Genomic DNA, 12,402 nt, shown 5'->3' on the forward strand with positions numbered 1-12,402 from the left:
CTAATCATTTTCTCCTTGTAATCACTTGATCTACATTATCAATTAATGACATTGAATATTTTTTAATAACCAAGACATAATGATCTATAGCACATATTTGTATTAATTTGTCTCATGGTGGCTAATAGGAAGGGGACATGTAGTTTGAATTTGAATTTGAATTTCAAGCTTGTGTGATATGAACAAGAACTTAGAAATGAAGTTATTGTCTATAGGAAATGGGAAAATTAATTGACTTAAATGTGAATGGGTTGTAATAAATGAGAGTTGAATGATGAATGCATTGGAATAAGTATAAACAAGAGTAAATGAAGATATATACAAATTAATCCATTGAACAAATTGTTAGGATTAATCATAGTCCCAAAGATACTGAGAGGGGGGGTTGAATCAGTATCTAACTGGTTTACACAGTATTTAACCTTATTAAGTGTTTTGCATTCCAAAATAATGTACCGGTAAACAATAATTAATGCAGTAAACAAGAACAATAAAGACAGCATAGAAAACACACCATAACATAGATGTTTAATGAGGAAACCCAGTGTGGGAAAAACCTCGATGGGATTTGTGACCCACAATATTCACTCATTGGCCAATGAATGGATATTACTTATAAGAGGGTCCTGCACATGCATGAAGGCTAATTGCTTAGAGCTCACTGCTCAATCTACAAAATGGAAGTCTCACTGACTTACAAAATGGATTATGAAAATCCAATATAATGTACTGCTATAATTCAGTATCTGCTATGCTAGGTTCAGTGCCAGTTTAAGCTCATACTATAACCATTTACCCTATACAAAATCTGCCTTAATATTCGCTCATCACTTCTGCCATATTTGTCATATGTCCATCCATGTTTTAAAATGATTTACAAGATCTCATACATATATGAGTCTATTACAATATGCCATGTCGGCTTTACAAAAAGATATTTACAATTAAATACAATAAACAAAAGTTTGTACATGTCGGCTGGGGTGCCGGTATACATTGTTGTCGCTGCCGATAAAGTGTCTACTGGTGCTGGTACTTGTCGGTGTCTATACCATATGAATGTCGGGTGGTTTCCTGAAGGTTGCCGATAGGTTGCCATCAATGACAACACCATTATTTCTCACTAGAGTGTAGAATGCCAACACAAACATAACACAAATACACCACTTGTTGATATACAATTACATTAAATGGTATTCCCAAAAAAGAAAGAAAAACTAAATAAGAAATAATATAAATATGCAGATTTTATAATTAAAACTTGTTATTTATAAAATATACGAATTAAAATGCACCAAAAAAAAGATAAGAAAGAAATTACATATAATTTTCAACATTAAAAATATAAACTTCATGAATAAATTTTATGGCACATGTCATAGACAACTAGGGGAGAGGGACCAATAGTCATGTGGGCTAACTTCATCAACATGTAGTTGCTACACTGAATATCGTAAGACCTACATTTTTTTAGAATTTATACAAAAATGACACTTAGCTATCTATAACTAAGGTTTGGTGGTGTGACTCATCATGCGACTCATGAAAATAGCATGTCTAGTAAGAACTATCCTAAAAATGACATTTTAAAGATTTGACAAAAACTTAATCTAAATGTCTCTACTACTTAAACAAAAGTAAAATCATTTTTTGTTAGTAGAATGTAATATTTCTATGTAAAATATAGCTTATATATAATCTAAATGGACAAAATACCTATTAGAAACTATTTATTTTTGTTATCTCTAACTTTTATATTCAACACAAGTGGACCAATAGCTGAACACAAAAAATATTTGTTGTTCTTAAAACAACACATTATTATATAAAATATAACTTCCATACAATAGAAATGGACTAATAATTGATCGCTAAAACCTTTTATATTTGTGTAAGAGAAAATTATAATATGAAATACTTCAGTGCATATACATTGCTATCCTAATAATTGAACACGAAAATATTTTATAGAAAGAAAAATTATGATATGAAATATAGCAATGCATATATATATTACTACCAGTTTTACATATAAAAATAATATTTTTTTCACAATGACAACAATTCTTATTATTTAAATGTACCTCTTATTTTAATTTGCAGTGCAACCTAAAATTTCAAGACCCCATAACTTAAATGTACTACATGACTGGTTCGTACAGAGACTTTTTAATGAATTCTTCCAGATAGGTGCGGGCATTTACAAAGCCGTCTTCCTTCCCGTAAACAACTTGCATTATCCTGGCCGTGTTGAAAAGAAGTGTTCTATAACTCTTGGGAATATCTGCACGCATTAAAAAATGGTCGTTCAATTTAGAGAGGGCGTCTTCGTTCAGTCCATCCATATACTCCGTGGCCTCGTCTTCCGTGCATCCAGGGTGCTCATTCATGTAACATTCTACAAATGAAGCCAGTTCCCCGCAATCTCTTTCCCTCTAAATTACCACGGTAAAATACTTTTTAGGCAATAAAATAATGAAACGTGTTTAAAAAGGGTTAAAAGTGAAAGGAGGCGAGCCTTACCTTGAAAGTTCTAAGGTCGTTTACAAGACGCCCTGTCAGACTTACAAGATTGAGAAAGTCGTCTCGAAAGTCAAGCTTCTCGAGAACGTGATCAGGAAGAAGCTCTCCCGTAGAAAATATTGCCGTCAGGTTATTTATTCCCAGTGCCACCGTCACTACAGCATTCTCCCAATATTGATCTAATGATGGCGAATAACTTGTTTCCATCCACTCTCTTTCTTTTATTAAACTGGAAAAATAATGCAACCACTGAATCCCAAAACAAACAGACAAATTTTGTTAGACTACCATTACCATCTTCCTTTTGTTCACTCTAAATGAACAAGTTGAGTCCAAAAGTACCTTGTGGGATGGACAGAAATCCATAAAAATTGCAAACCATTTACCTGTTGGTGCAGGTAAGGAAGCACATCACGTTCTTGAACCTCCCGCGCCCGTTGAGATATAGCGGTCAAAGTGGTATAGATGCCCATGAAAACTATTTTCATTTCCTCTGGCAGATGGTCGATTTGCAATGGATCCCATCTGCACCAGAAAGGACGAGAGTTAATATGGCCAATTTGTTAAGATCAGATTTGGATTCAATTTACTGACCTTTCGAAAACTTCGTAGAAGAGTTTGGCTTGGTCTAGAGTTGCATAGTTCTCATAGAGGTCGTCTGTGATAGTACCCAGAATTCCGGCTTTTGTACAAGCGAGTCTACAATCGGTGTATTTTGGTTCAAACATCACCATCGAAGAGGTCCAGTAAGTTGCCACTTCTCTGTGACGAATAAAATCCAACTGCGGGAAATAGCAATCCTTGTACCATCTTTAACAACACAATAGTCTCATGTTAATAGCTTTCATCTAAGATCTTCGTAAAAGCATATATTAAACAAAATTTCTTGCGCTCAATCAAATTGTCTTTATAACTGGGACTATTTCAAGCTAAGTTAAGACTTTTCCCAAACTGCTCCATTTTACCTTTTTACATGTTGTATTTCGGATCTGTGTGTTGCCTGAATGCGGTTAAAGTCGACTTTTGCCAATTCTAAATACTTGCTGTTGCTCGCATTTGGCAGTCTGTACGGCGCCCATTACAGTGATCCTGGATTAGCGGTATGCGCACTAGATATAATTCAAAAATAATCAAATGCACTCAGACTATACTTATATGGACCAAAATGTATCTTACTCATATAATGTCTTCCCCAGCCACAAGTCATCGGGATTAAACACTGTTATATGATTTCTAGACATCAGCCTTGGCATATTTCTATTCCATCGAGAAAACAAAGCATATTCAACCTGGATAAAGAGAAACGCATTGCAAATCAGATTTTTAAATTAAGTTCAGTTTTAAATCACAGATTAAAATTTCAGAGAAGGAAACAATTCACATTACCTCTTGGGGAATGTTTTCCTTGACAGCCTTCGCCTGAGAAAAGTTGTCGCTTTGCAGGAATTTGGCCAAGTAATCTTTGGCAAATGCACCTATTTCTCTCATTACATTTTCGCCCGGAATGTTAAGCTGTGAACATCTATACAGGCTCAATATAGCGGTTACTCCTGCGCTGTTTCCATTTCCAGATACCTTACAAAGTTCTTTAACGTCGCCTTTAATGTTTTTGAGAACGTCTGCCATTTGAAATTATTAGATATTAAGACCGATATAATTCTGGAGACTAAACACTCGGTTAAGCTTTGAACATGTATACCAGAAGATACAGTGTAGCCGAACATCCTCAGAAGCTTGAAGCCCGTGGCTGTGACATCAATATCTGGAACCAGGCTCTCCCTTCCAAATCCAATGCCTCTTTGGCCCCAGTACCTACCGTACGTTCCGAGAGTAAGGAGTCAAAATAATGTGAATAATCTTTGAAAAATCACAAAAGAGGATATACTATTACTCACTGGAACACATAGTCCATGGCTTGTTTAATCTCTGTTTCAAAATACCTATCGAGCCCAAGACGTTCAACGCTATCCACGGCTATCAAACGCTCCGCTATATCCACCGGATACATGCCCGGCACTGCAATCCCAACGTTTTAGTGTTAAAATTCGATATTGTATCAATAGTGCTTGCGAGTATTAAATACAACAATTACCATGGTCTCCAAACTTTGTAACAAGTCTTGTCAAAAATCGTAGACATCCCCTGTTTCCTGTATGGATAAATACGCAAGCTGTAGAAGCTGGCGAGCCTGAAAAAGATCCATCCTCGGATTGCAATTTCAGGATATTTTTCCAATCGACCACTTCTTGTATGCCTTCCAGACACTGTAACATTGTTGAGGGATGGCTGTGTAGCTCTTCAACAGATGCACTAATTCACAATAACCTTATTCAATCAGTTACATCTTTATTTTATGCGTGGCTTAACAGAAGAAAATTTGAAAATATTATTATATATTTTCTTAGTTTTTCTATAGGTTAGTAAATGGCATTTTTGAAGGTTTGTTGGGCATTTTTAGTCCTTGAAAATGTTCTTTCAGATTTTCACCTACAACTCTTGGAAACCTTTCCAATGAGTTAAATGGCTTGTAATTTTGAGTCCTGCAGAATGTTATGCCTGGTTAAAGTTAGGACAAATTTTATATAATTTTTTGAAAAATTACATAGTTTTAGATTTTATTATGTAAATAAACCTGATATGACTGTTGGTTTTTCGATTCTCAAGAGTTGTTGGCGAATTGAATACAATACTTTGTGGCTTGCTTTAATTCTATATTATCTTGTTCATCCACAACACTGCAGGTTCTCACTAAGTGTTATCATCCGAATTCATAAATCGAATCAATATCACAAATAGATAATAGCAAAAGAAAGGTCAGAATTTCACTTTTTTAATTCGTAGTCCCGCTTTTCGTTTATTTGCTTTATGATAGATAGCTCATAAGGAAGATCCAAACCCAAAAATTTGGCTTCATTCAGCAGTGCATGAAAGACCATCTCAAATCCCTTGGATCGATGATAGCCTTGTGCTTCTTTAATCATTGCTTCTGTATTTCTCCTAAAGAAATCAAGACCTGCGATCACCGAGAAATTAAACTCTTCCTCTATTTGAAGGTAAATCTTATTTTTAAATTTTGCCTCTTGAAATAAGTATCTGAATTAAACCATCCCAAGCAAAAACAACTACTACTTAATTATAGTACCAAAATTTGGAAGACAATACAAGAAACAGCAAATCGGAAGGCAAGAGAAAAGAAACGGAATCACCTCTGTTCACTTGATTGTTACCAACGCCCCAGAAGGCTAGAGTAACTAGGCAGGAAAGAGTATTGAGTAATCTATCACACGCTAAAAAGCGACGCTTCTCTCCCCAGGAACCGTCCGGTAACTGATTGTGAAGAATCCAATCTAACATTTGAGGAAACTGTGGTTCAGCGCTGTCATCAATGGCAGGAACTCTCGCTACCCACGCAGTATCGTATGCAGACGGACTTATTTTCCCATCTTCCATCGAATTAAAGAACCCTTTGATCTCGGAAACCAATTCCTCTATTCTCTTATCCATTTCATCCAAGGGTACCTGAAAAATAACAGTAAGTTAGATTTTCAGATTTCCTAATTTTGCTATATTTAACTGCATATCTTTTATTGTCTCTCCCAGTTTTTGGGTTCTACATGTTTCAGACACAAATTCTATCTTACTAACTGCCGACAAATGTAGCACCCAATCCACAGGTGCCCAGAAAATGTGCTCATTAGTGTCTATCTATCTAAATTCTGCATACGAACACAAATGAATTCATACGTAATACCTCGGCAAAAGTTGAAATAGAATGAACGTAGTCTGCCTTCCCATAGTTAGGATTGATTTCAGACTCCCTATGGGCTACCGTTAAAGCTGCAATAATGGTAGCCTTAAATTATTTAATGCTCGAATATTCACAGGTTTAAACTCAAAAACCTATCAAATAAACCAGACGGTGTGTATTTTTTTAATCAGCATTACCCTGAAGAGTTTTCGCTTCCTCTCCGCCAACAAAATCATATGGCATGTTCAGGCAAGCTGAAAACAATTGAAAGCGTCAATAATAATTGAGAAAAAAAAGAAATACACGATTACAAACAGTTTGAACAGAGCAAGTTACAAAAAGAAAATACCCAGAGTTTTTGCACGCGAGTAATTTCCAAAAGGCAAAGATCGATGTGCTTTCGTTGAAGTCCATCCCCGGGATTTAGTACCAGCCTTGGAAACCAAAATGGGCCTAGGAAACAAAATCTGTGCCATTTGAAAAAAAAATGGATATCACTTAGATGAGGAGGAGAGGCCTTTATAAGGTTGGAGTGGTCATGCCACGACAATTCTCACTTAGATTCGAAATCCACATCCCTTCTACAGGCCAAAAGTCTGTTCTTATCCCTTATACAATATTAGATTCGTACAACCTGGCCTTATAACATGTCATTTTCTAAGTTATTTGATCTTATCTATTGCTTTAGTATAGAGAAAACAGGATATATTTATTATTGTAATATTAATAATTATTTGGGGCTAGAAAGAATGTATAAATAGGAGGTGAACTGTTTAAAAGGGGCATTCCAAATTTTGTATAGTCATTGTGCAAATGGCAATTAAAAAAATGCTATTCAATTTTGGTTTTGTTAGGATCATGAAGTTATAATCTTATTTAAGTTTTCTAAAATATATTATTGAGCATATTTTGGTAATGTCATGAATCTACCAAGAAGAACCACAAGACATTTTTTATGACGATTTATATTAACATGTAAAAGATATAATTAAGACATTTCTTATAATCTAGGTTCGTGTTTAAATTTGGTTTAACAAGTGTTTGGAGATTTAAATGTATAAATGTTTAAAACTATTTTATTTTGTAGGATGATATATTTTTCATAACTTATCCAGGTTTTTAGTGTGAAATCTTTAATATTTTGATTGGTATCAGCAGTATAATTAGTTGATAAAAATAATAAGAAGATACAAACATGTATTAAATATAGGGAAATTATACTAGTGTACAGAACAAAGATACAAAAATATAAATCTGAGGGGAAGAAATGAAATAATGTGTTTACTAGTATCGTACATATGCATGTGCTTGTTCAGGTTAGGTGTTCAAATGGCTTGCAAGTCCTAACATTCAGATTATTTAATTATTTATTATTTTGCATGCCTTAAAGAAACTTGACGTTCTACTTTATGCCTTGACCATGATGCTATGTGTGATTTATTTTTACTTTTGTAATTTATGTGTGTGAATATATTTGTAAGAGAATAGATTATCATGATGAAAATTTATAAAAAATATATACTGTAAGAGATTTTATGATGAGTAAGAGCGTGATTAACAAGGAGTTTACAAAGTGGATTAGGAACCTTGACCCACTTATGATGCATGTTATGACATATGATAGAGAATCGTCTTAATTGTTGTAAATGGTAAAAAATGAAATGTGTCTAGTATGAATTTTCACCATCACATCCTTGTGTTGCACACATGATAATGCCCTATGATGTTTTTGTGGGCCTCCATGATTTTATATTTCTAGAGATTGCTTTACCAAGGCATATCTTTGTCATTTTCTATTATTGTGGTTGATTTTTCTCATCTCCCTCTCCTTATTTTATAAGTGTTATTAAAATGATACAATGCTACTAAGATTCTTGTGGGTCTAGCTAATGTCTTAATATCTTTAAAAGATTAATATAAAAATTCATATAGTGCTTAATAAGTATGAATACTTGATTTAATTGGCAGGAGTTTTGCAATTATCTTTTCTAACATTTATTATTATAGGAAAGTCGGTTCTTTAGTTTGTATGTGGTTGCACATAACTTTTATTTTCTTGGAACTATCTATATGTACTTTTATAGACTTGCATGTGATGCAACAATGGTGATTCGATTTTGGTTATTCTTCCACTATTGATTTCATAGAATGTTAAGCTTTATATAATATTTTATAAGGAATTGGTTACTTTTTAAACCTCTTATGAGTTATATTTTCTAGTAAATTTACTTCTTATTTTTGGAAATAGTATGGAAAGACCTTGTAGAATGATTGGGAGTTTCAATAGAGTTGCTAATGTGTATTTAGGTTAGATGTCTATTACCTAGAGCTCCTATTTGGTAGTATGTGACTACCCTCTAACACTATTGTCATGTTATTTTATTCTATCATCAGGTATGATAAAATAATTTCACATGAGATGCCTATTTATGAAGTCCTAGTGACATGAGAAAGGATTGTCTATCTTGATTATTGTAAAGAGTGGTCATTTTTAGGTCATGATTTTATCCCCTAGTTTCATGAAAACAATAGATAATTGTCCCTTAGTTACTATTAGTTGTGGGGTTGGCCTTTTGGTGACTTGGAAGGTCCTAAATAGCTTGTTTCCTTTGTGTGCATGCACTCAGTGATGCTTATAGAATTGTTCTTTTTGTGGCCTAGATATTCTAGAGAACCCTCCAATTATTACAGATATTTGTGGTTTATTATTTTTAGATTCATATTTCTTACATCTATGGGTTATGTCAATTTCCTATGTTTCAAAATATATGGATTTGAATATCTAAAATAATTGGTTTTGTTAAGTAGTGGTGTTATTATTGTAATGGTACCAAGTTTCAAACCCCAATTAGGTCAATATGATTGCAAGCTTGTGCTTTGGCTAATGTAATGTGCTTGCATGTTTGAACCATATCTTTGTGTCACAATATTTTATGTCTATATCTTCATTTTTAATTTGTATGCATACTCTTTCTAACAACCATCCTTTATAATTTTATTCTCTTTATTCATCTTAATATTTATGCATTATTGTTTCTTTGAATATTATCTTTGTTAAAAATATATTTTTAGTTTCATAAATATAAATAAAAGATGTTCTTATATAAATACCTATATTTATAACCATTATTTATATACACTTATAAATAATGGTTATAAATATATGCATTTATATAAGAACATCTTTTATATATATATATACACGTGCGTGTGTGTGTGTGTGTGTGTGTGTGTGTGTTTATATATATATGTATATATATGTATATTTGTATATATATACATATACATATACATATACATATATACATATGTATATGTGTGTATATATATATGTATATATATATGTACATGCATATATATGTACATATATATGTATGTATATATATATATATATATATATATGTATATATATATGTACATACATATATATGTATATATATATATGTATATATATATGTACATACATATATATGTACATATATATATATATATATGTACATACATATATATGTACATATATATATACATATATATGTACATATATATATACATATATACATATATATATATATATATATATATATACATATATACATACATATATATATATATATATACATATATACATACATATATATATATATATATACATATATACATACATATATATATATATATACATATATACATACATATATATATATATATATATATATATATATATATATATATATATATATATATATATATATGTTGTTGGCATATGCACACTCCAATGAGACATTGTAGGTGATTGAAGGTTTTGTCATTGATGGCAACCTTGCAATCCTATGGCACCGACAAGGCATTACACCGACAAGTTAGTGCACCAGCATCAGTAGATCACACTCTACACTAGCACTCAGGACACCGGCACCGGCACAAAGAAAGGAAGTATACCAGCACAGAGGCTGATAGGATTTTGTTATATTACATTTTGTTTATTATTGTAAAAACTTTGTAAGCTGACTTGGAAAATTGTAAAATGACTCTTATATATAAAAAAGATCATTGTAGACATTTAGTAGAGAAAAGAGAGAGAGAAAAAGAAAAATATAAGGCATACCTATTATGCGAAATATAGGTTGAAGGGTTTATGTAAGAAGCAGGGTAGCAACCGGTATTGGATCTGGCATTATAGATGCTATTATAAAGTAGTACAAGATATTGGATTTGTATAATCCATATTGTAAGTCAATGAGACTTCTCATTGAGCAGTGAGCTCTAGGCAATTGGCCTTCCTGCATGTGCAGGCCCCTATTGTAAGTAATATTCTCTTATTGGGCAGTGAGTGAATATTGTGGGTCACAAATCCCACCGAGGTTTTTCCCACACAGGGTTTCCTCATTCAATCCTTGAGTTATGGTGTGCTTTTCATGTGGATGTTCTTAATTCTGTTTATTACATTATTTCTTGCATACCGGTACACTATTATAATATGTTCCACATGTTTTAAGTTAAGAAATTCTAAACACCGGTTAGATACTGATTCACCCCCCCTCCGCCCCCTCTCAGTATCTGTGGGATTCCTAACAATTGGTATCAGAGCCTAGTCCTCTATTTTCAGAAGTCTAATAGCTTGAGGAAGATCTTGACACCGGTAAAGATGGAAAATCTGATGAAGCAACTTGAAGGAGCTCTTTCAGACTGTGATGCAGAAAAGTTGAAAAATATCAAACTAGAAGATGATTTAAGGGTAGCTCAGGATATCATTCAGGAACTTCAATATAATCTTACTATTGCAAGAAATAAGAGAAGAGAACTTTGTGAAAAGTTGCAAAATGAGAATGGTGAAACAAGAGAACATGACAACAAAGAATGAGATGCAGGATATGACTATGAGATTTTGCAAAGAGATTGAGGATAGGAAGAAGAATGAAGAAGAATTTACCAAAAGACTAAGTGATGCAGTGAATGAGAACACAAGACTTAGCTATGAAAATGACATGTTGGAGACAGATTTGATGCACACTCAGAATGACTCCAATGAACTGATGAGATAGAAAGAAGTCTTAGAAAGAGAACTAGAAACTGCAAATCAACATAAAGAAAAATTCAAGAAAAGCTCAGAGGAATTTGGCACCTTGCTGAAGAATAAAAAACCTAAAGGTGACACTTCTGGAATTGGCTTTGAAGTTGGTGAAAGCTCCGGTATTGCAAATGCTCAGAGCAAATTGGTAAGACAGCCTAATGCTTATAAATTCAATGGAAAATGCTTTAACTATAATAAGTATGGTCATAGAGCAAATAAATGTAGATCTAGAAATTATCAGAATATCAACACACCCACCGATCAATGTTCAAAATGCAACAAAGTTGGTCACAACTCTGAAAAATGCAGAATGAATGTGAGATGTTATGTTTGTGGAAGATTTGGACACCTATCTAATCAATGCAGAACACAAAGCGGCATAGGTTATGGGAAAGCTATTCAGAAGAATAATGTGACTTATTATGCATGTAATAAGATTGGGCATATTGCAAAATTCTGTAGAAGTAAAGGATCACCGGTAGACAACAAAAGTACTAGCTTGAAAGGCAAAGAAAAAGTTGAAGAGGTTAAGCAAGAATTCTCTAAACAATGGATTAGAAAAGCTGATCTAAATATTGGGAATACTCCTCCACCGGTAGAACCAATCAATACTTCACTGGCAAGACAGAGTGATGCTTCACCGGTAGGACAGAGTAGTGCTCCACCGATAGGAAGTTCTTCATCTAATTGAAGAAAGTTTCCTTGAGGGTTTGGCAATCTAATGGCACATGTGCTATTATTCCCTCGGTTAGAGATAAGAAGTTGGAAATTACTTGTTACCGGCAGACAATGTTAAGTGAATACTTAACCGGCATGCATTTAATGTGGTAGATGGTGAAAAAATACTATAAATTTAAGGTTTTGCATTCCATTTCACCAAGATTTCAAACCTATGAAGAGTGCGAAGATTCTGAGCTAAGGCATTCCGAGCAAGAGGTAAGAACACTCCAAGCAATCATCCATCCTAAAAGTAGTAAAAGGTATTTTATCATGGCATCCACCTCTGCAATTGAATATATAGCAAACCCTATTGTTGTCGAAGTGATAAAGAGACCTAGGC

At 33.3% G+C, this 12,402-nt stretch overlaps 1 protein-coding gene across 2 annotated transcripts; it reads right to left on the reverse strand.

Moving 5' to 3' along the window:
• Window positions 1-2,046: 2,046 nt before the first annotated feature.
• On the reverse strand, window positions 2,047-6,797 carry LOC131078744 (bifunctional abietadiene synthase, chloroplastic). 2 transcript variants are annotated; one of them, XM_058016510.2, is made up of 15 exons: window positions 6,621-6,796; window positions 6,469-6,525; window positions 6,275-6,360; window positions 5,730-6,042; window positions 5,350-5,536; window positions 4,616-4,833; window positions 4,419-4,539; window positions 4,223-4,335; window positions 3,910-4,142; window positions 3,700-3,812; window positions 3,489-3,587; window positions 3,118-3,333; window positions 2,910-3,048; window positions 2,524-2,772; window positions 2,047-2,435 (listed from the first exon to the last, which is right to left on the reverse strand). In XM_058016510.2, exons 1-15 carry the CDS (start codon window positions 6,745-6,747, stop codon window positions 2,142-2,144), a joined length of 2,565 nt encoding a protein of 854 aa, XP_057872493.1. In that variant the 5' UTR covers window positions 6,748-6,796; the 3' UTR covers window positions 2,047-2,141. The 2 variants fall into 2 exon arrangements, with proteins under 2 accessions (XP_057872493.1, XP_057872494.1); XM_058016511.2 differs by having other exon boundaries at window positions 2,093-2,284; window positions 6,621-6,797.
• Between the last annotated feature and the right edge of the window lie 5,605 nt (window positions 6,798-12,402).

Source organism: Cryptomeria japonica, chromosome 7 (assembly GCF_030272615.1).
Source record: "Cryptomeria japonica chromosome 7, Sugi_1.0, whole genome shotgun sequence".
Taxonomy (NCBI): domain Eukaryota; kingdom Viridiplantae; phylum Streptophyta; class Pinopsida; order Cupressales; family Cupressaceae; genus Cryptomeria; species Cryptomeria japonica.

Coding starts and splice junctions, on each gene's coding strand:
- LOC131078744 (XM_058016510.2), bottom strand. CDS start 6,747: ATGGCACAGATTTTGTTTCCTAGGCCCATTTTGGTTTCCAAGGCTGGT. Junction 6,361..6,468: donor GGAAGCGAAAACTCTTCAGG/GTAATGCTGATT, acceptor CCATTATTGCAG/CTTTAACGGTAGCCCATAGG. Junction 3,334..3,488: donor GAAATACAACATGTAAAAAG/GTAAAATGGAGC, acceptor GTGTTGTTAAAG/ATGGTACAAGGATTGCTATT.